Genomic DNA, 26,917 nt, shown 5'->3' with positions numbered 1-26,917 from the left:
CATTTAGGTAATTGGGGAAATGGGGTTGAACTCACACTCCAGACAGCAATAAACAACCTCTGGTAGAGAAGTGAGCCAACTTTTTCTTCACTTTAGAGCTTCTGGAGGAAGACTATTACCAACATAAATATTTCTCATTCTCTATTTTCCTTTACTATATTCACACAATCCACTTTTGTTGACAACTAAGCCTGTGGCTTATCTAGGATCACTTAGGAACCTGGTAGAATCACCCATTTCCTAAATACAAAACAGTTCTACCAAGGGAAGCTACTGCTTATTTTCTCCCTTATAGAACCTAAAGAATTGAATGAGTTTTTAAAACCCTTGAAATGAGACTGATTAAGATGCTAATCTTGGGCTCACTTGGGAGGATTAATGAGCCCTATTTGGATTCTAATAACAGAAGTCCATTTTCCCTTGACTACTTTCCCTACAACGCTGTCTAGGTAGGCTGAACCAAAAATTGGCATCCTCAGCCAAAGTCACAAAAAGACCAGTGGTCACAAAAATATTTGGCTACAAGCCAGGCGCAGTGGTAACACCTATAATCCCAGCAATTTGGGAGGCTAAGGCAGAAAGGATTCCAAGTTCAAGGACAGCCTTAGAGACTTAATGAGAGAGAACTATCTCAAAATAAAAAATATATATATAAAGGGCTGGGGATGTGGTTCAGTGGTAAGAGTACCCCCTGGGTTTAATCCCAGTACCATTAAAAAAAATTATTTGGCTATAATCATTATTAACAATACACCTCAGATGTACACTCACATCAGAAAAAAAGAAGTAAGAGGAAAAGAACTGCACTTTAAATTCAGAACACTATTAACTATCAAGTAAATGACAGGTCACAGGTCTTTCTGTGGAATACAAATATAGTCCAATATCCAATTTCAACTTTCCCTTTTAGGAAGATCTTAATCATTGTTTAAGTACTTTACTACCTCATTACCTCTTTCTGCCCTTAAAAACCCTAAGAATACCTTTCCTAAGGAAGAGGACATTCTGAGATACCAAGGTTTCCAAGGGCTACCTCTATGTCCTTTCTCTAGGATTCAAAGGAGAAATATATGATGGGATGTTTTACTAATTATGGAGCCAACATTATAAGGGTTTTGGTACTACTTTCCTTACATGAGACCTCTTGGTCAACACTTAACATTATTTTAAAACTGAAACCATTAGACCCTAGTTGGAGAAAAGGGCTTTCCTCATTCTTTTAGCACCTTAGCTAAATAGTTCCTAAAATCTTTATTTTGTGCCCTAGATTTTAAAAATTATAACAATTGTGTCAGAAGACCAAGGCTAAGAAGACTCAAAAATGCAAACGTAAATTTTATTTTTAGAAAAGTTAATCAACAGGGCGCAGTGGCACATGCCTGTAATCCCAGCGACTTGAGAGGCTGAGGAAGGAAGACCTCAAGTTCAAGACCAACCTCAGCAATTTAGCAAGGCTCTGAGTAATTCAGCGAGAATCTATTTCAAAATAAAAAATAAAAAAGGGGGGCGGGGATGTGGTTCAGTGCTTGGTTCAATCCCCAGTACCAAAAAAATAAAAAAGATAATCAGCCATGGGGCTGGGGCTGGGGCTTAGTGGTAGAGCGCTTGCCTAGAATGTGTGAGGCACTGGGTTTGATCTTAATCACCATAATAAAAATAAATAAAATTAAAGTATTGTGTCCATCTACAACTAAAAAAATTTTTTAAAAAAGATAATCAGCCATAGTTATCTTACCTAATAGTACAACTGTATGTATCTTATCCCATAGTACAATCAGTTCAGTTCTGAAATGCACAGATTAATCAAAGGCCAATATAAATGGACTAATCAGCCCTAAGACACCAAAGACCTAAAGTAGCTAATGAAGCTGTCATACAAATAGTATTTCCATGGTCACTGCTAAGCAGTCAGGGATGGGACAGAGGGTGAGGGTGGGATATACAATGTAGACAACACCACTGCTGTTGTTCTGATCATCTTAGAACCTCTTTCCACAAACCAGTGTATACAACAATTTCCTGAGGTCACATGTGGAAGCTGGGCAGACTTTAAACCAGTGCCCAGTTGTCCACTCAAATTCCAGAGCCTCTCAAATCACCAGCCCACTAGACCATAAAGTTTATGAGAACAGGAACTGTGTCAGTTCCCCTGAAAACTAGGTCTCCATACCTAGTTTCTGGTAAAGAGCCGGTGCTCAAGAAATATTTGTGAGCTGGGTGTGGTGGCACACACCTGTAATCCCAGTGACTTGTCAGTCATAATTAAATTTACAATCCTTATTTCCTTGGGGAATAATATTTATTCTAACATTCTCCAAGACTATAATGACTCAAATGGGCTCAAATTATTCTCTGCCTAGCAAAAGGTGAGTTATCCAGAAATAACCATCTAAATAGAATTATTTTCCTGAAACTGAGACTGAAGCAGATAGGGATGAAACTCAGATTTCCTACTGTTTCCCAAAAGTCAAGGGGGCATATATGGCACCTCACGGAGTCCTTTACAGACTGCCAAGAAAATGGTAGGAGAGGCACCCTGATTCAACACTCTCTCTGTCTTCCTGCCCAAGAAATAACATTTCAGAGAAACAAAGTCAAACCAGTACTGGAACAGGAATAAATAGAAGCTCTTTCTACCAGGCTTTCTGACTTTTTTGACCATGACAAAAGAACAACAGTTTACACTGCAACCCAAAACATACACATTTCAAACTGAAACCCAAGATTCACAAAACATTAATTATTCTTATTTATGTGATGCACTAATAACTTCTATTTTATTCTGTTCCCCAACCCCCTGCTTAATGTTGGCTGCCTATACCAGAAAGCAATGAATTACTAAGTGGTCATGTCAAAAGTAAAAAGGGGGCTGGGGATATAGCTCAGTTGGTAGAGTACTTGCCTTGCATGCACAAGGCCCTGGGTTCAATCCCCAGCACCCCCCAAAAAAAAAGAAAAAAGGGAACCAGTTTGAAGGGGTTCTCTCTGGCCAAACTTGAAACAATTTAAATAATAATACTGATTAATGCTTATAATTAATTGTATTATTTACATATATATATATATATATATATATACATACACACACACACACACACACACACACACACACACATATATANCACACACACACACATATATATATATATATATATATATATATATATATATATATATATATAGTAGATGGACACAATACCATTATTTTATTTATTTTTATTTGGTGCTGAGGATTGAACCTAGCGTTTCACCCGTGCTTGGCAAGGACTCTACCATTGAGCTATAATCTCTACCCCACTAATATTATTAACATCAAATTCCTACTCTGAAAATTTATAATTAAAGGGAAATAAACATTTACCCCACCTTTTTTAGGAGAAAATGGTTTATCTTCCAACTGAAGAGAGAAAGCAGTTCTTTAGCAAGAATGTCAGCTAGTAAATATAGAATGAATAACAGAAAATCATCATTCTGAGTCACCCAGTAAAATAAATAATTCAAGCAAAGACTTTTCAATGGGTGACTATTAGGATATTCATATTATTATTTCATGGGTTACTTGCTAATTACAAAGAAAAAAATTAGTATATTTTATAATGAGTAGATATAGCGGCACCACCAGAAGCAAGTAAGGCAACTTAAAATCACTAATAACAGAACAACCCGGTAAAATGTGCCTCTTGTAGTGATATAAAAGTACACAGCTGGGCTTGGTGGTACACACCTATAGTCTCAGCTTCTCAGGAGACTGAGAAAGGAGGATCGCTTGAGCCCATGAGTTCAAGACCAGCCTGGGCAACATAGTGAGATCCCCATCTCAAAAAACAAACACAGCTGGCCATGGTGACACACACACTTGTAATCCCAGTAACTTGGGAGGCTGAGGCCCTAAAAAAAGTCTGAAGATGTAGCTCACTGGCAAAATGTCCCAGGGTTTAATCCCCAGTTCAAAAACAACAACATATGAAACACACAGTATTACCTATGAAGTATCTATAAAGTATACTTACCCGTAATGTTTAACCTGAATCTAATTTAGCTTCTTATTCTAGTATATAGGAAATATATGGGATAGAGGAACAAGTTAAATGATACCACAATGACACAAAATAAACCCAGAATGTACAAATTTCTCAAGGTTAATGGCCTGGTTGCTTCAAAAAGTTAATGCCAAGAGTTAAAAAAAAGGATGGGGAAAGTTGTGATAAAATTTTAAAAGTGTAAAGAGTCATAACTATCTGATGCAATGAGAATTTTGCTTGGGTTTTGGTTTATAAAACCAAACATAGCTACAAAAGACAAATGGGAAATTTTTATTTTTATTTTATATGGACTGGATATTAGTAATATTGGCAGGCTGCTGTTAAGTTTCTTTGATTTATTAATGGTACTAGGACTATGTAGGAGAATCCATTTAGGTAGAATGAATGCTAAATATTTAGGAGTCAAATGTCAATATGTCTGCCATTTATTTCCAAATGACTCATGAAAAAATAATACACACCTACATGGATAAAGCAAACATGGCTACTTGTTAATAACTGGACTCTAATAGTCAGGTGCATAGGCATGTGCCTATAATTCCAGTTACTTGGGAGGTTGAGGCAGGAGGACTGCAAGTCTGTGGCCAGGGTGAGCAACTCAGCAAGACCCTATCTCAAAATAACAATATCAACAACAATAATAATAATAGGAGAAGAAAGATTGGTAGAGTAGAGCAAGACTGTTGGGAAAGGGAAAGTAAAGGATAATGAGATTGAGAAAATTATGTCTGTATATAAATAAGTATGATATAATGAATCTATTATGTATAATTAAATGCACCAATAAAAAAATCTCCTAAGTTTTATTTTTTTAAATTTTTAAAAATATTTTTAGTTGTATATGGACACAATGTCCTTATTTTATTTTTATGTGGTGATGAGGATCAAACCCAGTGCCTCAACACATGCTAGGCAAGCACTCTACTGAGTTATACACCAAGCCCCCTAAGTTTTATTTTTATTTTCTGCCAGTTACTTACTTTACTTATAAACAAAAAATAACCAGTGAAAAAATTCCCATCAGTTTCAGAGAAATCTCATTTGTTTCTACTTTTAGAGGACTTTCCCAGTCCAGGACCCATCCCAGATAACACTGGAGGCCTTGTGATCTTTTTCCTCCCCAATTAACTATGCCTAGTCTCCAGTTTTCAAGTTGATTTCCAGGACACCTGGAAGCAAGCTGCATGGCAAACTACAGAAAATTCTTGCTCCCACACTACATCTGGCTCTGCCTTTCCACCAAATCAAATGCCAATTTATTGCCCTCTGATGTGCAGGCTATCAGGCCACTTCCTGAATGCCCCCACTTCACACTGGGCCAGAAACTCAAGGCAATAATATGAGTTTCACAAACTGGAAAGTAATTGCTCAATAAGCGTGGAACAAGGAAAAGTCAGTTGCGATCTGTGCACATGTGGCAGCCCTTCATAACTCGACCTACAGTGGTAACAGAAGGCTGGTGTTACAGAAAAGACATTCAGTGAGAAGCCAGCCAACAGGCAACCAGGAGTGCTTGTCCATCTAAGTCCTGCCGGGTCTACAAAAAACAAAGGAAAGGAACAAAGTCCCTAAAATATACGAAGAGCATTCTGAAGCAAAACACAGTAAAAGGCAAAACACGAAGAGCATTCTGAAGCAAAACACAGTAAAATTCTCTGCATTTATCACTCTTTCTTTTTCTACAAATTTTGGGGGAGGATACCAAGGATTGAACTCAGGGGCACTTAACCACTGAGCCACATCACCAGCCCTATTTTGTATTTTATTTAGAGACCTCATTTGCTTAGCACCTTGATTTTGCTGAGGCTAGCTTTGAACTTGTGATCCTCCTGCCACGGCCTCCTGAGCTGCTGGGATTTTTTTATTTATTGATTGATTGATTTTTGGTACTGGGGATTGAACCCAGGGACACTTAACCACTGAGCCACATCCCAGCCCTTTTTATTTTTTATTTTGAGACAGGGTCTCACTAAGTTGCTTAGGGCCTTTGATCAGTTGCTGAGGCTGGCTTTGAACTTGAGATCCTCCTACCTCAGCCTCCGAGGAAGCTGAGATTACAGGCATGTGCCACCACTCCTAGGTATTTACCACTCTTTTTAAATAACATTATCGGGCTGGGGATGTGGCTCAAGCAGTAGCGTGCTCTCCTGGCATGCGTGCAGCCCGGATTCGATCCTCAGCACCACATACAAACAAAGATGTTGTGTTCGCCGAAAACTAAAAAATAAATATTAAAAAATTCTCTAAACTCTTTAAAAAAAATAAAATAAATAACATTATCAGTGCTGAAATAATCTAATCTACATTGTGTTCTATACCTGACTTTATCTCCCAATGAATGCCAGGAGAGGAAAAAAAACATATCCAATACCACTTCAAAAAATAAGATTGGGGGGGGTGGCGCCTGGGGTTGTGGCTCAGGGGTGGAGTGCTCACGTAGTGTCATGCAAGGCGCTGGGTTCAATCCTCAGCACCACAAAAAAATAAATAAATAAAGGTATTATGTCCAACTACAACTAAAATAATTTCAAAAAATGAGGTGATCAATTAAGTATCTATGAGCATAGAAAGATGGATAGAGGCAGGGCAAGACTGAGACAAACTGTTCACTATCTCTTCTAAGCAAAACAATACATTGGCCAGGCATGATGTACTGCCTGTGATCCCAGCTACTGGGGAAGCTAAGGCAGGAGGATGGCAAGTTCAAGGATGACCTGAGAAATTTAACAAGAGCGTATCGCAAAGATAAAAAAAAAAAAAAATTAAAAGGGTCAGGACACTTGCTTAGGATGCGTGAGGCCCTGGATTCAATACTCCATTTACACCACCACCATCATCACACACACACACATACACACACACACACACACACACACACACGACTGACTGCACATTGAATTTCAAACATTTGGCTTCTGAAACCCTTTTGGCATTTACTCTGAATTTGAGTGGGTGGAAAAGAAAGGGACTCTGCCTGCCTCCTTGTTAAAAACAAAACAGCAGCTGGCTTTCCCTCTTTTTTCCTTAACTGACTGCTGTCATGGCTAGTTGGGCATATACCCAGAGAAGTTTCAGGGCTCAGCCAAAAGACAAAGGCAATGAGAACAACACCAACAACTCTTGACACCCACCACAGGTCACACTGTTATACTACCCACTAACCTCTGCTAGAAAGATATTAGGTTCCTTTGCCTGTTTTTGAGAGCTAACCTGTTAAGAATGTCCTTTCCTCTTTTTTCCACAACTCCATTTCTGACAGATGTAGTAGAAAATATGCCCTCCTACTAACTAGCAGACTAGTTCTGATGGCTAAGTGTGTCTGGTTATTAGGGAGAGAAAAAAGAAGCTGAATCCATGAGAAGCCAGACTAAGTGACATTATTTCTAATCTTGAGTACAAGATAAATGTTTGGAAAAATTCACGATTTATAGTATCAAATGAAAAGGAGGGTTTAGAGGTCATTTGGAGAAGGCCCCAGCAAAAAGAAATGACAAAGTAAAATGATCAAAATACTGGCCTCTTAGAACCACCTTATCGATATGAGTATTCACTAAGAAGAAAAAGAATCATCAAAGCCAGGCACCATGACGCATGCCTGTAATCCCAGTGACTTACGAGGCTAAAACAGGAGGATTGCAAGTTTGAGACCAACTCAGCAACTTAATGAAGCCCTAAGTAATTTGGCAAAACCCCATCTCAAAATAAAAAAAATAAAAATAAAACCATACCTTTATTTTCTCTAACTCTGCTGAAATGTCCAAAAGTTTGGACATTAAGAGTCTAAGGTATCAGTGTTAGTCTGACTCAGATTCAAGTCACTTTTTTTGAGGGAGGACAATAAGGGGGGCATGGTCTTGCTATGTTGCTCAAACTATCCGTGATTGATCTTCCTGCCTCAGCCTCCTAAATAGCTGGGACTACAGTGCATGCTACCATGCCCAGTTATCAAATCATACTCTAACATGACAACAGTCTCCAAACAAATATAATCTTCTATTATTATAAACCAAAAGAGTTAAAAATAGCATAGGAAACAGATACTTTGCCCAACCTTACCTCTCCCAACATTCAGCCCTTTACGAGAATTTGTCTACCAAATTTTATCATACTTGGTGGTTCTTTCAGTCTTAGGACTTGAACAATTCATAGGTTCAATTTTAAGTGGGACAACGCCATTCAACCTTTTAAGCATGATGATTAATGATGATACATATACATATATATATATAAATGAAACTATGCATTCAATCAATATAGAAGATGATGACAGTAACAAACTTTTTTATATATATATAACGTATTTTTTTTTTTTTTTGGTGGTACTGGGAACTGAACCCAGGGCCTTATGCATATGAGGCAAGCACTGTACCAATTCAGCTACATCCCTAGCCCATGTAATGTATTCTTAATCTTTTTCCTGAAGATGACTCTAAAGATCTTTTCTCCCTACACTTTCCCATCTTCCCAATGAAACCTGAGGTCTGAGGAATTCTTAAACAGTTTCATTTCTGCTTAGGCCAGACAGGTGTTAAGTTATAGTTCATCCCAGGTTGGCTTCCAGACTCTGTTTAAATGCTCTCTGAAAACCTCTGGAGGTTTGATGGACTCAAACCTCATAACTAAGATTCTGAACTCACAAAGCTTGAGACACACTGTACCCTTACAGGTGTGTTTATCCAGGATAAACTATATTTAAATAAATTCCTAACACATTCACTTTCTCCTAGCACCTGGTCCTCTCAAACTCAAGTACATCGTTTCTTGCTGTCCCAATAAGCACGATAAAGAAATATGGTGTATGGGCTGGGGATGTGGCTCAAGCGGTAGCACGCTCGCCTGGCATGCGTGCGGCCTGGGTTCGATCCTCAGCACCACATACAAACAAAAGATGTTGTGTCCGCCGAAAACTAAAAAAAAATAAATAAATATTAAAAAAAAAAATCTTTAAAAAAAAAAAAAAAAAGAAATATGGTGTCCCTCAGGACCACTCTATACAACCCATTAATGTATTTGGGGTTATCTAAATTCTGGCCATAAAAGTTTTATGTAAGAAAGCCAAATTTAAAAAAAAAACATTTAAGTTATCATCATAAGCCATTTCCTCAATTTGTTATGCAGGAATAAAAAAAGATGACAGTAGATTGCTCTGACCCCTGTCATTCATTCCATACCTGATAGGGATCATCGAGTATACAGAATAGTCCATAAAGGTTAGATTTGGAATGGTGAGAGAGTCAATAGTCTTGTAAAACCTGAGGCTAGGAAATTTGACTGTTGTTTTATTTTCTTTTGACCATTACAGACTCAATGCCTAAATATCTAAAGAAAATGCTTAGGGCACTTAGTAAATATTCAATAAGTATTGGTAAGAAGCAACTCAATAACCTAGGCCCAGAAGAAATCCACATCTTGGGGAATTCCAGACAAGATTTCAAAAAGTTAGAAGATAAAATGAGTGCTTATAATAGGACTATAGTGCTTATAATAGGACTAAATACCCCCAATCTTGACAAATGACACTTTGCATTCATTAAGTTCTCAGAGCTAAAAAGGCAAACTCCTCCAAAGGCAAACTTCTCAACTTCTCCCTGGCCCTGCCACACACATACACATAGACACACATACACACACACAGGCCACTAAAAAGTTTTCCTTAAGCCTGGCCCTGAAGGCTTTAATATCAGCAAGAGGTAATCCCATAAGAGAAAACTTTGGTTCAGATACTTTTAGACTGTTCTCTTCCTGTTGTAAACCAAAGTTTCCAGAAAAGAATCTCTTTGTAGAGATCTAAATTCAAAGACCAAGGACAAAGGCAGTCTAAATCTGGAAATAAATGACCACAGACTACACCACAAATCACACCATGAATACTGGATAAATTACACTAAGGCTTGCAAGGACTTATCTAGTCTGGGAACAAATTGACCAAAGACCACAGTCTGTGTCAGTTAGAATCATTCTTCTAAAATGTCTGCTCTTCTCAGACCTAAAACCAAGAAGAGTATCAAATATGCAGATATTTTACTTTACTTTCCATGTCCCTAATCCATGCCACACATCTGACCACATGGTCTACTGTATTACTTACCATAACTCAAATATGCAAGAGTTCTACAACATTGCTAGAAGACTGAAATTAAATGTCTTTGGAATCTAAACCCACAATAGGTCTTGGGCAGACATAAGGAAGAAGCAGTGGCCCTTCCGCCCCTAAGCTCAGGTCACCCCAGCCCTACAGGCAGCACAGAGTTAACTACCCACCCGCTCTGAGAAGCACAAAGGTACATCACTGCAACATGCCTAACATTTACATTGCCTCTCTCTGCTCATTAAACAGGTTTTGGTTAAATAATGAACAAACTGTATTACAGACTCCGATGAGAATTCCAAAATTATAAATCAACTGGGAAAGCCCAAAGGGGCAGACAGATAGGGAGGGGGGAGAAGGATAATATTGACTAATATAAAGGGCGCAGCTTGACAGTGGATATTCCTGCCACACCTGATCAAACACACTCCGTGGGGGGAGGGGAAAGAGAGCAAGAGAGGGGAGATGGGACAAGACAGCCTGAAATTTGCATCCGGAAAAGATTAAAACGGATTCTTTGGGGATAGAGAAAATACATAATATATATTACTATAAATGCAAAACTGTACTAAAAGCTAACTCAAATGTCAAAGATTACAGCTTGAATAAATTTAAATATAAAAGCCATGTGCTTCCTTGAGTTAATGAGAGAGACATAAAAGGACAAACTGGGCCAGGAGGCTGAACAGAGCCTTATGCTGCCTTTGCTGGGCAATGGGTTCAAAGCACAGCAGCATATACACTCGAAGCCTTCCCACCGGAGTTCAGACACATGAGAAAGAACTGCAAATCCGTTAATTTTGCAGCCTACCTTTCTGTTTTAAAAATTGAACTATAAAGCTGGGTGTGGTAATGCATGCTTGTAATCCCAGCTACTCATGAGGCTGAGAAAGGAGGAGCAAAGAAGCCCAAAAATTCAAGGTCAGCCTGGACAATATAGTGAAAGACCCTGACTCTTTAAAAAATAAAATAAACTGGGCCTGGGGTTTTAACTCAGTGGTAAAGCACTCCCCCAGAATGTGTGAGTCACTGGGTTCAATCCTTAGTACCACATTAAAAAAAAAAAAAAAAGAGAGAGAAATAATAAGTAAAATCATAAAAAAATTTAAAAATAAACTATATACTATAAAATTTACCCTTATAAATTATACAACTCTATGGCTTTTTGTATATTTACAAAGTTGTACAACCATTACTACTATCTAACTCTAGAATACCAGATTCTAATTCTAATTCTAGTTACTCCAAAAGAATTCTATACCCCTCATAGCACAGACAACCATACATTTGCTTTAACTCTTTCAAAATAACCTCTTAAAAGGATTCATAAGAGAGCTTAAAGACCAAACAAAGGAGAGCAATCCAGTCTTTCTTACCGGTGGTAAGTTACAGTCTTATCCAAAATAATACTTTATACAAACTACTCTTTGACAGCTATTTTCTTCAACTGCAACCTTCTTTTCAGATTTAGTATTAGAATATTCTATTACTCTAAATGGTACAAAACATGAGTTCATCATGCAGTTTGGGCAAATACTGACTGCAAGTATGGTCCATATCTGTGAGAATAATTGATATGGATTTACCAACCTTATTGGAGACAATGAACTTATTTCCTTCACAAACATCAAATAACATACCTGAAAGAGTAGGAAGTACCTAGGTACTTAAAGATCCTCTGACAATGGGGTTAGGGGTGTAACCAGTTGGTAGAGTGCTTGCCCAGCATGCAAAAGGCCCTGAGTTAGATCCCCACACACAGAAGAAAAAAAAAAATTCTCTGATGATTACAAGTAAAGGAAAACGAATCTGATTAACATCCAATGATAGAGTGCTTGTCTTGCAAGCCCAAGGCCCTGGGTTCAATCCCCAGCACCAAAAAAAAAAAAAAAAAAATCCAATGAACCTCCAACAATATTTTCACCAATCGAGCCAGCAGATGGCCTAGAAAAATGTGAACAGAAAGGTTTTGCAAAAATGGGACCAAATCCTCTGAGCTTGGTGGTGCACATCAGCAACTCAGGAGGCTGAGACAGGAGAATCTCAAGTTCAAAGCCAACCTCAGTAATGGCGAGGCACTAAGCAACTCAGTGAGACCCTGTCTCTAAATAAAATACAAAATAGGGCTGGGGATGTGGCTCAGTGGTTGAGTGCCCCCCAAAAAACTGACCAAGTCCAAGTCAGTTTCATGAGTTAAACTAGATAGAAGTCCTAGAATTCCTGCCCTCCCTCCTCCAATCTAAGTGGTACACCATAACCAGTCACATAAGACAGACACAATCCCTTCAGTTTATCTCTCCAAGTTCAAAATCATTTCCCAGCCTTCTACCATTAACAAGCTTCCAGGAAAGCTATCCTCCTGACACTGCCAATCAAAAAAATCTGTTTGTTTTTGTAAAAGAAACAAAAAATTGGTCATGGACTGTGGACCACAGGGGCAGCTGACCCATGAACCTGCTCCTGGGAGCCAACACAGTGTGGGGGGTCAGACCCAATCTGAAAACCATGAAATGTTCTATTCGGGGTCTACTCTGTCATTTTCTCAAGCAGGTAATGATGCTAAAACCCGGGAACTAGGGGACAAGGTTGGCAGGCACCATCTCAATATCAATCACAGCTGTTGGCCTTGGAAAACCCTATCATCTTCCTTCTCACACCAGGGGAAAGCTTAGAAACACCCAGTTATGCTCCTAGTACCACTGACAGAACTGGCTCATCAACACATTCTGGTTCACTAGTTCCAAGCAGCAGATAATCTGACAGGATTTCTAACCCAAGAACATAAGAAAATTAGGCAGCAGACTCAACTATAATAGCTTTTAAATAGTGTAGAGACCATGAGCCTTGGATTGCATCACTCACCACAAGTATGGTCACTTATAATAGCAAATTTTTACTATGTATAAGATATTTATCAAGTGATTCCAATTGTATTAAATTGTTTTAACCCCCCTAATAGCTATTGGAAAGATAGCACTCTTAATTCTGACCCACAAAAAAAAGATTATAAGTCCCCACTCACTATATTTTTTCTAATTGGGATAATTACATTTTATCTGTAAGATATTTTTAAAAAGTGTGCAAGTTGAATTTTTTAAATAGTCAAGTCACTTACGATACAGGTCATAAAATAAGAACAAGGACCAAGTATTCCCAGTAGCAGCATCAACCCTGATAACTAGCTAATAATCACTTTTTCTATATTTAGTCCTTTTTTTTTTTTTTTTTTTTGGTGGTGCTAGGGATTGAACCCAGGGCCTTGTGAATGCTAGGCAGGCACTCCACCAATTGAGCTATACCCCCAGCCTCTATATTTAGTCCTTTTTGACTAACCTTTCCAAAGCTTTTTCTTTCCTTCCTTTTTTTGGGGGGAGGGAGTGGGGGAGTACCAGGGGTTGAACTCAGGAGCACTCAACACTGAAACCACTGAGCCACATCCTCAGCTCTTTTTTATATTTTAGACACATGGTCTCACTGAGTTGCTTAGCACTTCACTGTTGCTAAAGCTGGCTCCCAAAGCTTTTTCAAGCTTTCAGTGAAATATGTCCTGTACAGAAAACATTTAGGGAAACCATAGATAACTTCAGACCATGTTCAAGAAAGTAAAGGAAATTTTTCTCCAGATCTTCTCCCATGTTTTTTTATGAAAGGAGGAAAAAAATGTGTTTATTGTTTGTTTAATTTGTAGAAGCCTAAACACCATTCAGTTACAAGTCTGAGATATGTCAGTAGATAACAGCATTCCAAGGTTACAATGCAAGAGCCCTACATTCAACACCTACCACCATGAAAAATGCATAAGTATTTAAATTTTCCACTTCCTCCCAGATACAAACACAAACACTATAAGGCATTTCATGTACACATTTTCCTCTAATTATAGATAAAGAAAACAATGCAGAACAGGGGAAAGAACACTAAGCCAGGTGTCAGAGGCTTGAATTCTAGTTTAACTCCACTCCTAAGGATTAAATAAATTACTTTAAACCTCTCTGGGCTTCACTTTCTTTTATAAAAAGGGGATATCTGCCATGCCTCCCTCATAGATTTGTGTAAAAGTTCAATAAGAGTAATAAATGGGAAAGTGAATTTGAAAATACTAAACATGTGAATACTACATAATAACATAAAAGTTATTATAATTAGGAAAATAGGAAGAAAACAAAAGGGCAAAAAATTGGGGGAACATAGGAAGACTGAAAGATCCATGAAGGATGAAAGCAATGCAATAAACCAGGGATTGGCAACTACATCCAAGGGCCAAATCTGATTTGCAAGTTTTTTTCTTTTTAAAGAAAAGATATTTCACTCATTCATCTATGTATTACTATGGCTGCTTTTGAGGTACAAAGACAGGTTGAGTAGATGCACAGTTGCATACAACCCACAAAGCCTAAAATATTTACCATATGATCATTTATAAAACAAGTTTTATCTATCCCAGTATAAATAATCTTATGTAGGTGTTGAGACCTACCTGTTATATTGTTTAAAACCTCCTTTAGATGACTGAAACTATGCAGCAGAGGATCCCGTTCTTCATCCTATAGAATACAAAGGTCAAGAAAAAAAAATCATCATTGGGCCAAAGGAAGAAAAATAAAATAAAGGATAAATCAAGGGCTCTTTCTCTGAATCCAACCAAAAAATCCAGTAAGTTTTCTTTCTGGAGGAAAAAAAACTTAACCATGGTTTATATTTTCCTATTCCTTAATCTCTTATAGTGAGAAAATTCAATATGTATTTAGGGGATCATGCTTACGCCAGATAGTTTGGAACATTACTAATCTAACTGGCAAACTATAGACTGCTCTTACTTGGACGTCTGTTAAATCCCCTGTAAGGAGTATCATCACCAAGTCATACTCTATGTATCAATAAGTAAACTAATTTGTATGAATAAGATATCTAATTATAACCCTTGAGAATTAGATTAGGAATCTTTCTAACATTTTTAGACATACTAAAGCAGTCCCAAGTACCAGCTTAAGTCATTTATAAAAATAACTTGAAGAATGGTGTTTACTGTAGAGTCCAAGACAAAAAAGAGAATCCATAAGTTTGAGGCTGGTTGGAATAAAACAGAGATATCCTTAAAATCAAGAATGACTCTGAATTCCTATTACTTTCACTATGACTAGGAACTTAATTACTTTTTTTTATCTAAGGTCCAGATTCCCCTGCACAAATCAGTAACCAGACTCTGTTGCCCATTCCCCACTTACCAGTGGTGTATGAGTGCTCCATCGGGCGTTTCGTTTGATGGCCCCAACCACAATGTTAATTTCCCCTTGAATGATGTAAATATTCTTATCCACCATCCTGGCAAACCTACCAAGATAGTTAAGAGAAATGTCTGGTTAATATTTGGTTAACCAGCCAGGCATGGTGGTGAGCAGTTACTTTGGAGGCAGAGCAAAGACGTTCAAAACTCTAAGACCAGCCTGAGCAACTTAACCAAATTCTGTCTCAAATAAAATAGAAAGGGCTGGGGATGCAGCTCAGTGGTAAAGCATTTGCCCAGCATGGGTGAGGCCCTGGGTTCAAATCCCAGTTATACAAAAAAAAAAATTAGGGATGGGGTTGTGACTTAGAGGTAGAGCGCTCACCTACCACACGTGCTTCACGTGGGTTCAATCCTCACTACCACATAAAAATAAAAAGATATTGTGACCACCTATAACTAAAAAATGAAGATTTTAAAAAATTATTTTGGTTACCCAGAGCATATCCATGTATAAATCAGCAACCTTATCTGATTATTAGAAATGTGATTTAACTTTTCAGTACCAAGATTTTCTACCTGTAATACTAAGATAATGAAGTCCATCTTATGGTTTGAATTCAACTACCTGGCTCTCCTAGAGGTCTCTGTAGGTTCAGATATGTTTAAGATAAAACCCAAAAGTTTATCAACCTAGAAAATTTCTCAAAGACACTTTAATACTCTCTAGCAAGCATGTCAGATTCTTCAAAGTCAATTGTTGGGGCTGGGGATGTGGCTCAAGCGGTAACGCGCTCGCCTGGCATGCGTGCGGCCCAGGTTCGATCCTCAGCACCACATACAAACAAAGATGTTGTGTCCTCCGAAAACTAAAAAATAAATATTAAAATTCTCTCTCTCTCTCTCTCTCTCTCTTTAAAAAAAAAAAAAAATAGTCAATTGTTCCCAAAGCTCTATGATGCCTTTAAAGTATGCAGTTGCTAACTTGTTAAAAATAATATTTCAAATATTTTTTGGGGGGAGGGTAACCAAGGACTGAACTCAGGGGTGCTCAACCACTAAGCCACATTCCCAGCCCTATTTTGTATCAGTGAGAAAGGGTCTCACTGAGTTGCTTAGTGCCTCACTGTTGCTGAGGTTGGACAATCAATCCTCCTACCTCAGGCTCCTGAGTTGCTGGGATTATAAGCATATGCTACCACGCCTGGCTTATTTTGTTGTCTTTTTAAAATGTACTCAATAAAGTAATACTGAAGGTTCAGGCTATTAGAATGAAAGTTGTTAAGAAGGATAAATTTGGTTTTGAATTGCTGTTTGTTTGTTGTTTTTTTTTGTTGTTGTTGTTTGTTTTTTTTTGTTGTTGTTGTTGTTTTTGTGGTGCTGGGGATCAAATCCAGGACCTCATGAATGCGGGCAAGCACTCTACCACTGAGAAAACACTGCCAGTCCTGGAACCACAGAGTACAATGTCAGCTTAAAGACTGCATCCATTCTAATAAGTAAGCTCCAGAAAACTGGACAGTGGTAGTGACACAACCTTTAAAAAGTTCTAAGAACTCGGGTTCAGGTACTTAAACAGTAGAAAAGACTGAAAGTAAATGCTTTTAAAAACTGCTTTATATCAATCTCTGAAATGAAGTTGAAATACTATTTCCAAGTACTTCCAACTGAAATACTAAGAGTTTTCTTTGCTGCCTAGAACAATCCTTAGAAAAGATATTTGTTTTCCCATATAAAAATATTAAAAAACAGAATTTCTTCTTAGCATAGAGAAAATTCTAGGAGTTTTTAACACCCAACTTACCACTTTTCGTTATTTAGAAACCCTTCCCAGAAAGACAAAACTTAGTAAAACAGAAAGAAGGGGAAAAGATACAGTTAGACAAACAAGCTCAAGGAAGGTAAAAACAATAAGGCTACTGAGATATGGAAAAAAGAAACTCCACCTACTATGCATAAGGCAACTTTCAGAGTGTAAAGATACAAAAAAAAAAAAAAAAAAAGCGGGGCATGTTGGTGCACACCTGTAATCCCAGCAATTTGGGAGGCTGAGATAGGAGGATCAAACACAAGGTGCTAAGCAACTCAGTGATCCCTTTCTCTAAATAAAATCCAAATAGGGCTGAGGATGTGGCTCAGTGGTCGAGTGTCCCTGAGTTCAATCCCCGATACCCCCCTTCCAAAAAAAAAGAGTGTAAAGATATAAAGCAAAAAAGATGTGAAGAGTTCAGACATATTGCAAAATGGGAAAAAAATTATATGACTAACTGCATGTTGCTATATATGTAAAAACCAACCAACCTACCATACATAAAATATATTTTTATTTTTAACAATATGTAATACTTAATTTACAGTAAGATAAAAGTAATATAGCTGGGTGTGATGGCACTAGCCAGTAATCCCAGTGGCTCAGGAGGCTGAGGGAGAGGATAGAGAGTTCAGAGCCAGCCTCAGCAACTTAGCCAGGCCCTAAGTAACTCAGTGAGACCATGTCTCTAAATAAAACACAAAAAAAGTTTGGGGATATGGGCTCAGAGATTAAGTGTCCCTGGGTTCAATCCCCGGTACCAAAAAAAAAAAAAATTTTAAGAAATATAACAGCCAGAACCCAGGGTTAACTGGACAACTAAAGCTTGTTATCCTTCCTAATCATAGCCTCCTCACTTTTGCCGTAAATCTGATGGTTATTAAATCCTTACAATGCTTTATACTTTTACTTTAGAGATGCATGTCTTTAAACAATATTCTGGATGATTTTATTTATTTTTATTTTTTATTTCTGGCACTGGGGATTGAACCCATGGACAGTTTACCATTGAGTTATATACCAATCCCATTTTACTTTTTTTATTGAGACAAGATCTTGCTAAGTTCTTTAGGTCCTTGCTAAATTGTTGAGGCTGGCCTCAAACTGGTGATCCTCAGCCTCAAACTCTCCAGGTGCTGGAATTATAGTGAGCCAACTATGCCCAGCTCTGTATGCTTTTATATTCAACTGATATTGTATATATTCTTTTACAAACCCTTTTCCCTTAAACATTATGTTTCTGTGTCATCCATGTTGATAAGTATAGTTAATATATTTCATACAGGTACATATATAGATATATAAATATGGGATAAAGGGTCTGGGCAGATATACCCAAACTCATAAATCACAGTTATCTCTAGAGAAGGGGTTGTGAAATAAGGGTATACCCAAAGAATATTTTAGCCTTATCTGTAATGTTCTAATTTTACAAGGAAAATACTATATTATCTATGTAACTAAACATTAATAGTGATAAAAGAGATAAAAAATTTATTTCTATCCCTAAGGCATTTATAAGTTTAGTGGGGTATGAAAGAAAACTGAGGCATAGCCAAAGAAATAGAGGAAAAAAATGCACCCGAAAAGCAGCTAAATTTGTATGTTTTGTATAAGATGGAGCCTCTAGAAAGTAAAAAGTATGAAAACCACCATATAAAAGAAAAAAAAATTGTGTCCAGGCCTACTACATCTTCCCAAATCCACAAAGGAATCCAACACAGACAACATTTATATTAATGACAATTTTTAGAAAGGACTAGGTAAGACCCTAAAGACTATTTGCTTTCCAAACATTCTAGGAACTCAACAATGTTCTCTTCCAAGAATGGTCCATGAAGAGAATGTACAATAATGTTTTCTTCTAAGGAGCAGAAGAACCAAGAAATAAAAGATAAACAAATTTAAAGGATCAGAAGAGAAAAGAAGTCTTTCATAGTATCTCTCCTTCCTTAAATTATGTAGGCAAGATGAATAAGGAAGAGATCTCTGGCACGATTTATAAGAATCTGCTAACACAGGATTGTCTCCAGGGAAAGAAATTCAGTGACTGGAGATTGGTTAACTGAAGACAGGAGTGAGAGGAAGACTGACTTCTCTCTGTATATTCTTTTTGTACCTTTTAATTGTTTTATCACAAACATGTTACCTATTTTTAAATTTTAATTAACTAATTTTTAAAATAAGCTAATAAGTAGATGTATTATCCATTAAGCCAAAGATTAAAAGCAGTAATCAAAGCTAAGTGACATTTACTTCAGTCAATCAGATAATACTTAGTATATGTTAAGCAAACAAGGCAGAGTCATATAGAATTGTCCCTACTCACCCACTAGATATTCCAAAAGGAATTTATAATCTAACTAGCTTTAGGAAATTTTAAAAAACAGACCTATGCATAGTGGCTCACAAAAGCATATATCTCCAACAAGAGTGGTATACAGTATTATAGCAATGAAATCAAGAAAATAATTCTGGTGGAATATCACAGAAAGGAAACTAAAAGACAGGATTCAAACAGTCAAAATTATAAGGAAAGAGGGCCAGGCACAGAGGTGCACGCCTGTAATCCCAGTGGCTTGGGAGGCTGAGGCAGGAGAATCGTGAGTTCAAAGCTAGCCTCAGTAAAAGTGAGGCACTAAGCAACTCAGTGAGACCCAGTCTCTAAATATAAAATAGGACTGGGGATATGGCTCAATGGTCGAGTGCCCCCGAGTTCAATCCCTAGTACCACAAAATGTATGTGTATATATACACACACATATATATATACATACACACACACACACATACATGCACACGCGCACGTGCACACACATATAGCAGAAATGGTAAAAGTGAAGGCTTATAGTAAGAAAATTCAATATGTATTTAGGAGATCATGCTTATTCCAGATAGTTTGGAACATTACTCCTAGGGGAATAATGGAAGGTAAAGCTGAAAAAGTAAGGGGCATATCATGAAGTATCTTGAATGTATAGTTATTATTCAGTCTATGTTCAAAATATAGACCAAGCAGCCATCACTGTTAAAAAAAACCATTTGAAGGGCCTAGGAGAGACACCATTAAGAACCGAAATAAGAAAACATAATTTTTCTTTCAAAGAACTAAGAAAAGAGAAAACATTCCCAGCTGAAAGCAACAAAATAACACCACATGGGCTGGGGTTGTGGCTCAGTGGTAGAGTGTTTGTCCAGCATGCATGAAGCACTGAGTTCAACCCTCAGCACCACATAAAAATAAAACAAAGATATTATTATCCACCCAAAACTAAAAAATAAATATAAAAAAATAACACCACAATACAAATTTTAACAAAAGTGCCAAGGGGTCTAGTTGAGATCTATGTGCTACTTGGAAGGTTTCCTGGAGGAATAAATTTTGAACTGGAAACCCACCTGAAGGTAATCAACCCAACATGTGATCAAAATTCATTAGGTACCAAAGGCTATCAACATCCTAAGATAGCAAAAACCTAAGCCTAAAAAGCACTGTATAAAGCTGCTTTTCTTAGTAAAAAAAAAAAAAAAGGAATATCTAGGGAATGAAGAATTATTTTCAAGGACTATGAAGATTTGCCTAAAATCTCCTCACCCAGGGAATCTCCTAATGGAAGCCTCCTTCAGGCTTCAAATGGGAAGCTCTGGCTTATTGCCTAGCAGCCAATGGCTGAGAATCCCTCATTACAAAGTCACAAAGGCCTGCAGAGATCTCATATCAGTATGGTAGAATTTAAAGTTTACATCATGTCAAAAATAACATGAGAAGGAATAACCAAATAGAAGCCAAATAATATCCCTAAGCCACTGTCCCATATACTCTGAGCAAAATATGTCCTCTGAAAGCAATGTCTGCTTAAAGCTTGGTCTAAGCATTCCCCTAGTGTTTTGAGGTATCCCAGTTACTCCAGTGGGATTCAAAGAGAAAGAGTCAAAATATCAACTGGAAACTCTTCTCTAAGCAAAAGCAATAGAAACAAAACAATAAATTGGATCCTCACTTTATGAAATACTAATTTTTTTCTTCAAATTAATTAGATTTAAACGTGAAAAGCAAAATTTGAAAACACTTGAAATATATAATATTTTTATAAACCCAGCTCAGGGGAGAAGTACCTAGATAGGAAACAAAAAAGTACAACCCTTAAGAAAATGATGAATTCAAACATGTTAAAATAAGGACATTTATGTCAAAAGATACCAGAGAAAAGAGGAAAATGAGCTGGGCACAGTGGTACATGTCTATAATCCAGTGACTTGGGAGGCTGAGGCAGGAGAATCCCAAGTTAAAAGCTGCCCTAAACAACTTAGTAACACCCTGTCTCAAAATAAAAAATAAAATGGGCTGAAAATGTGGCTCAGTGATTAACAACCCTGGGTTCAATCCACAGTATCAAAAAAAGGATATGCTCTATGANCCCCACCCCCGCTAGGGATGTGGCTCAGTGGTTAAGCACCTCTGGGTTCAATCCCTGGTTTAAAAAAAAAAAAAAAATTTTTTTTTTTCACTCAATCCCTTGCATGGTCCAGAGAAGCACTAAGTATACAAAACTTATAACTTTTCTTAAGTTGACCAAAAAATTCTCAATAGTTTTGTGCATTACTGAGAGTGTCCAAGAATTACTAACTAGTAAACAATTTACTGGGCTCAGGAAATTTACTTGAATGGTGGAGATAAGAGAAAGTCAAACCAGGAAAAAAGCTGGTGCCATGACAAGGCACAACTGGAAAATCCTCCCAAACCTGTTAATCAGGTCAACAGTGTACCTCAGCTCTGCCATGGGTGTGTATGAGTGTGTGTGTGTGTGTGTGTGTGTGTGTGTTCTCTCTTCCCCCTCCCTCTCTCTCTCTCTCTCTCTCTCTCTGAGACTATCTCCAGAACTCACTCTCTATCTCAGAACTATATACAATGTTAGCTGCTAGGTCAAAAATTGTCCGTTTTACCAACTTTGACATGAAAAATGAAACACAGATTCTCACTCATCTTTTAACCACTCAAGGACGACAGGTGGTAGAGAAGGACAAAGAATAAAAGTTATTTGTTATGATTATACATAAAGAACTGCAGTGATTTAAGTCTTATAAAGCCTGTCCATCTTCTCTATCATAGGTCATCATCCAGCGGCCACTACGTAGAATTCAGAAAACAAACATTTTGTTTACACTGGGGAAGGTTTTTAAAATTTGTAATTAGTTGCTAACAATTAGAAAACACAATAATCTGGATTCACAGCTTCCTCTGAAAAATAGGAAGATTGGTCATACTGCTCACATTCTCAAAAGTAACAACATGCTGAATAAATAGCAGCTGCCTCCTTTAAATAAGAGCATGAGTTCTCCAGTATACCAAAGTCTCCATTACATCCTAACACATTCCCACCTAACTAACTTAGGTTATTTTATTTTTTAATATTTAGTTTTTAGTTTTAGGTGGACACAATATCTCCACTTTATCTTTATGTGGCGTTGAGGATCAAACCCAGTGCCCCTCGCATGACAGGCGAGTGCGCTACCACTTGAGCCACATCCCCAGCCCCCTTAGGTTATTTATATCACCTGTTTATATGATTTGTCATCATACTATCATAACTACTTATACCATTAGTTATTATGATCAATACTCTTGGGAAAAAAATCATCACTTCCATGATTACTTCCACTACCACTCCAAAGTAACATTATTATATTCCATTTAATTAAACAAGTGCAGTTTACTATACTGAAATATAGAAAAAGAGGAACAGGGGCTGGGGTTATGGCTCAGCAGTAGAGCACTTGCGTAGTGTGTGTGAGGCACTGGGTTCTTTCCCCAGCACCACATAAAACTAAATAAACAAAGATATGTCCATCTACAATAAAAATATTTTTTAATATTTTTTTAGTTGTCAATGGATCTTATTTATTTTTTTAAATATCTTTATTTTGTTTTTATGTGGTGCTGAGAATCGAACCCAGTACCTCACACATGCTAGGCAAGTGCGCTACCACTTGAGCCACATCCCCAGCCCATAAAACTATTTTTTTAAAAAAGAAAAAGAGGAATAATATAAAATTAAATATAAAAAAGATAAAAGAGGAATAATAAAAGCAGCCTATCACATTTATATAGCTCTTCCAGCTGAAGGTAAATGAATCTCTTCTTTCAACTCAACACCTCCAGGACCCCAACAACAGAATCAATCTAAGCAGTCATACTGAACCACAGGGATAGAAAATAATCAATCACTTAGAAGTGGGTAGCATGATCTGTCCAATGATCACCCTGTGTCTCCTCAAAAGAAGGAGTTGTGTCTTCTTCCTCACAAGCTGCCCATAATAGCCAGTCTAAGTACTCTATTAGTGAGGTTATTATTTAGAAGTGTCTGTCATCCTGACTTCTGGAACACTAGAAAGTGATATAATAGTGGAACTCTTGACAACTACAAGCAAAAACTAGGACTGATGCCCAGTTATTGATGTGTCTACAACCTGAGTTCCCACAGTGCCAATTGTCAAGACTGTAGTATATTGTCCAGTTATAGCCACCATTAAAAAGAAACTAAAGTGGGCTGGGGTTGTAGCACAGTGATACAGAACTTGCCTAGCTCATGTGAAGCACTGGGTTTGATTCTCAGCACCACATAAACTTAAATAAAATAAAGCTATTGTGTCCACCTACAACTAAAAATATTAAAAAGGAAAAAAGAAACTCAAGGGCTGGCTGCAGTTGTAGCTCAGTGGTAGAGTGCTTGCCTAGCATGTGTGAGCCACTGGGTTTGATCCTCAGCCCACAACATAAACAAAATAAAGGTATTGTGTCCATCTATAGCTAAAAAAGAAAAAAAGAAATTAAAGGCTTGCTTAGGAAGTGTAACCCTGGGTTCAACCCCCAGTACTGCACCGAAAAAGAAAAAGAAGCCCAAATACAAGTGTTGAATAAAAGGTAAATTTTTTCATTCATGGATGGGTAGAAATAATTTCTACCTAGAAAAGTATTCAATCAGGGCTGGGGTTGTGGCTCAGTAGTAGAGCACTTGCCTAGCATGTGAGAGGCATCGGGTTCAATTCTCTGCACCACATACAAAAAAAAAAAAAAAAGGTCCATCAACAACTAATAAAAAAATATTTTTTTAAAGTATTCAATCTAGAAAATCACTTTTTTTTTTCTTCAGTGATGGGAACTAAACTTGAGACCCTGTACAGACTGGACGGATGGATGTTCTACCACTGAGATAAACCCTAGTCCTGAAAATGACTTTTTAAATAAACCAAAAGAAAACTTTGGTGCCTCTAGAGTTATTAGATTGATCACACTACCCAGAGACCAGATTGCCTATTATGCAAAGTATATAACTCAGTAGGGCCCAGGTGGGCAAAGCAGACTCATCAAATTTAGGCACTTCCTGGGCTGACTATGTCATTTTCATTTGCCACTTTTGACTACTTTTTTGGAAATTCTACAACTTTGATCAGCAAGTTAAAATATAAATAGTTCTTTATACTATTTCCATCCCACTTATTTTCAAATCAATAAATGTAAACTATAAATGCTATTCTTTCTTCTCCCAACACACACACACACACACACACACACTTCAGGAGGACAAAGGGAATTAAGTAGGAGAAATTAAGTTCAATTACTTTATCATCCTAGACAATTTCCTTCCCTTCCTCCTTGTTACTACCTCACCATGCAAAAGTGCAATGTTCCTGACTGCCAGAGACAGCACTAGACCACAAAGCCAAATCACAACCTGATTAGTTTGATGCCTTTAATCAAACTAATCACAGGTACAGATAATAGTTGAGTGCCCACTATCTGATGAAAGGCATTAGGCTGATCCTGAAGTGCTGCACATATATGCTTCTACTTTTAAGAAGTGTATAAACTGAGCATCCCAAAACAGATCTTCCCATTTATATCTTTCAGAGGACCTAAAGGACTGCCTTATATACCTGATATAAAGGCATATAAACTTCTATGTTATGCATTAAGAAATACTATCTACACTATTCCTCATTATAAAGTATTGTTTACCTTTCGTGGACTTTTACAACATAGCAGTTTATCAAAAGTTATCCCTGGGGGCTGGGGTTGTGGCTCTGTGGTAGAGTGCTTCCCTAGAATGTGTGAGGCACTGGGTTCAATCCTCAGCACCACATAAAAATAAATAAAAAATAAAATGCAGGTATTGTGTCCATCCACAACTTAAAAAAAAAAAAAAAAAGTCATCGCTGTGCCATAAACTATACTCTTTGGGGTTATGCCCCATCTTTCACTGCTGTCCTGACTCTACCAAAGTAGCCAAACATTTCTCATGACTCTTTTTATCCACTAAAATAAGCCAACAGTACCAAATTTTACCAGTATTCAAATTCCTGTCTGCTCTCGGTTAAATTTAATCATTTTCTTCTGATTAAATATTATCTCCTGTAGGCCAAATGAAGAGAAGACCTGGGGACCCAAAACACACCAGAAGAGAATACCTATAAAAGATTGTATAAAGGAAGAATCAGGCCCAGAAGTCCAGTGTTTATATACAGACTCAGAGTGGCGACTGAGCTGCCCTACAGGAGATATAGCCCAGTTGCCCAGGCTGCTTGCCTCAACTCTTCTGACTACCTGAGTCTAGCTAGGTCGCACTGGTTCATCATTCAGGATTAATGAAGAAATTCTGTTGCACTGATGAAGTAGTCACATGTAAGTTGAAACTCTGGGGGCTGGGGTTGTGTGTGGCTCAGTGGTAGAGTGCTTGCCTAGCGTGCACGAGGCGCTGGGTTTGATCCTCAGCACCAAATAAATGTAAAATAAAGATATTGTGTCCACCTAAAACTAAGAAATAAATATTAAAAAAAAAAAAAAGAAGTTGAAACTCTGCAAAATCTGGAGAGGCTCTCATATCCAAGTTCTGAAAACTCAACCCTTAAATGTATAAATAATGCTCTTTAGCTTTTACTTTCAGCTTCTGAGGACTGGACTCTTTAGGATGCAGAAGCTCTGGAAAAGAAAAGCTGACGGCTACATTAGGCCTGGGAAAACAAGAACTGAAGGACCCAGAAAGATCACAATTCAGAACTGAAATCGCCCCTCCTGCAGCAGTGCCTGACCTTTGCCCCCTGCAAGCCTCCCAATTCCCTCCCACAACAATCCCTCCCTCGTTTAATTCCTGCGCCCAGAGTCCTTAACCCATCCCGGCTCATCCAATTTAAGGATTTTTTCCCCCTTATTCCCTATCGCGATGTCAGGGCGGCCTTCACAACGCTGGAGCTCTAAAAAGAGACTTTGCTGACCTGTCAGCGGATCCAAAATGGCGGGGCCTAGTCCCAGGACCGGCAGCCGCTGCTCATGTCCAACCTTGTCCCGGGAGGAGTCGCTCCCAGAGGCTGTCCCCACTCGGTGGAGGGTGGTAGATGGGAAGGAGCCTGTTTTCTGAAAGTTAAGGCTAAAGTCAAGGTGGGACCGCTCACTTGACCGGAATAAGTCGGCCGGGACGGGCGGAGGAACCGGCTACCTTCCCTGTCAGCTCACTGACGTGGTAACTAGCCTCAGTCTAGCCCGCTGCCTGGTAACTGCGCGAGCCCTGCCGTTTGCAGCCAATCATAGCCTGGCACAGTGAGAAGTGGCGTTCCCGCTATCCAATCGAAGAAAAGAAACTGGCTGCAGGAGGCGGGTAGTGCCTAAAGCGGCGAGATTATAAGGAAAAGAAAAGGGTAGGTAGGAGACAACCAACGGATACGAAGATACTCTGAGTGACAATTATGAAAGCCAATAA

At 38.0% G+C, this 26,917-nt stretch overlaps 1 protein-coding gene and 1 non-coding gene across 8 annotated transcripts in view; one reads left to right on the top strand and one right to left on the bottom strand.

The window, feature by feature from the left end:
- Gbf1 (golgi brefeldin A resistant guanine nucleotide exchange factor 1) overlaps nt 1–26,703 on the bottom strand; it is a 126,843-nt gene extending 100,140 nt beyond the window's left edge. For 6 of the 7 annotated variants that reach the window (XM_048807220.1, XM_048807221.1, XM_048807222.1 and 3 more), the window contains exons 1-3: nt 26,436–26,702; nt 15,357–15,462; nt 14,609–14,675 (exon numbers count right to left, since the gene is read on the bottom strand). In XM_048807220.1, coding sequence (XP_048663177.1) covers nt 14,609–14,675; nt 15,357–15,452 — 163 coding nt within the window. In that variant the 5' untranslated portion in view covers nt 15,453–15,462; nt 26,436–26,702. Of the gene's footprint in view, nt 1–14,608; nt 14,676–15,356; nt 15,463–26,435 lie in introns of all 7 variants that reach the window. The other variant, XM_048807224.1, reaches the window with a different exon arrangement.
- Trnaa-ugc lies at nt 2,872–2,944 on the top strand. The gene has a single exon. It is a non-coding gene; the product is annotated as a tRNA-Ala (tRNA).
- Nucleotides 26,704–26,917: the final 214 nt, after the last annotated feature.

The sequence above is a fragment of the Marmota marmota genome, unplaced genomic scaffold (genome assembly GCF_001458135.2).
Source record: "Marmota marmota marmota unplaced genomic scaffold, marMar, whole genome shotgun sequence".
In the NCBI taxonomy this organism is placed as follows: domain Eukaryota; kingdom Metazoa; phylum Chordata; class Mammalia; order Rodentia; family Sciuridae; genus Marmota; species Marmota marmota.
The sequence above is the reverse complement of the archived record's forward strand: the minus strand, read 5'-3'. Positions and strand labels throughout refer to the sequence as shown.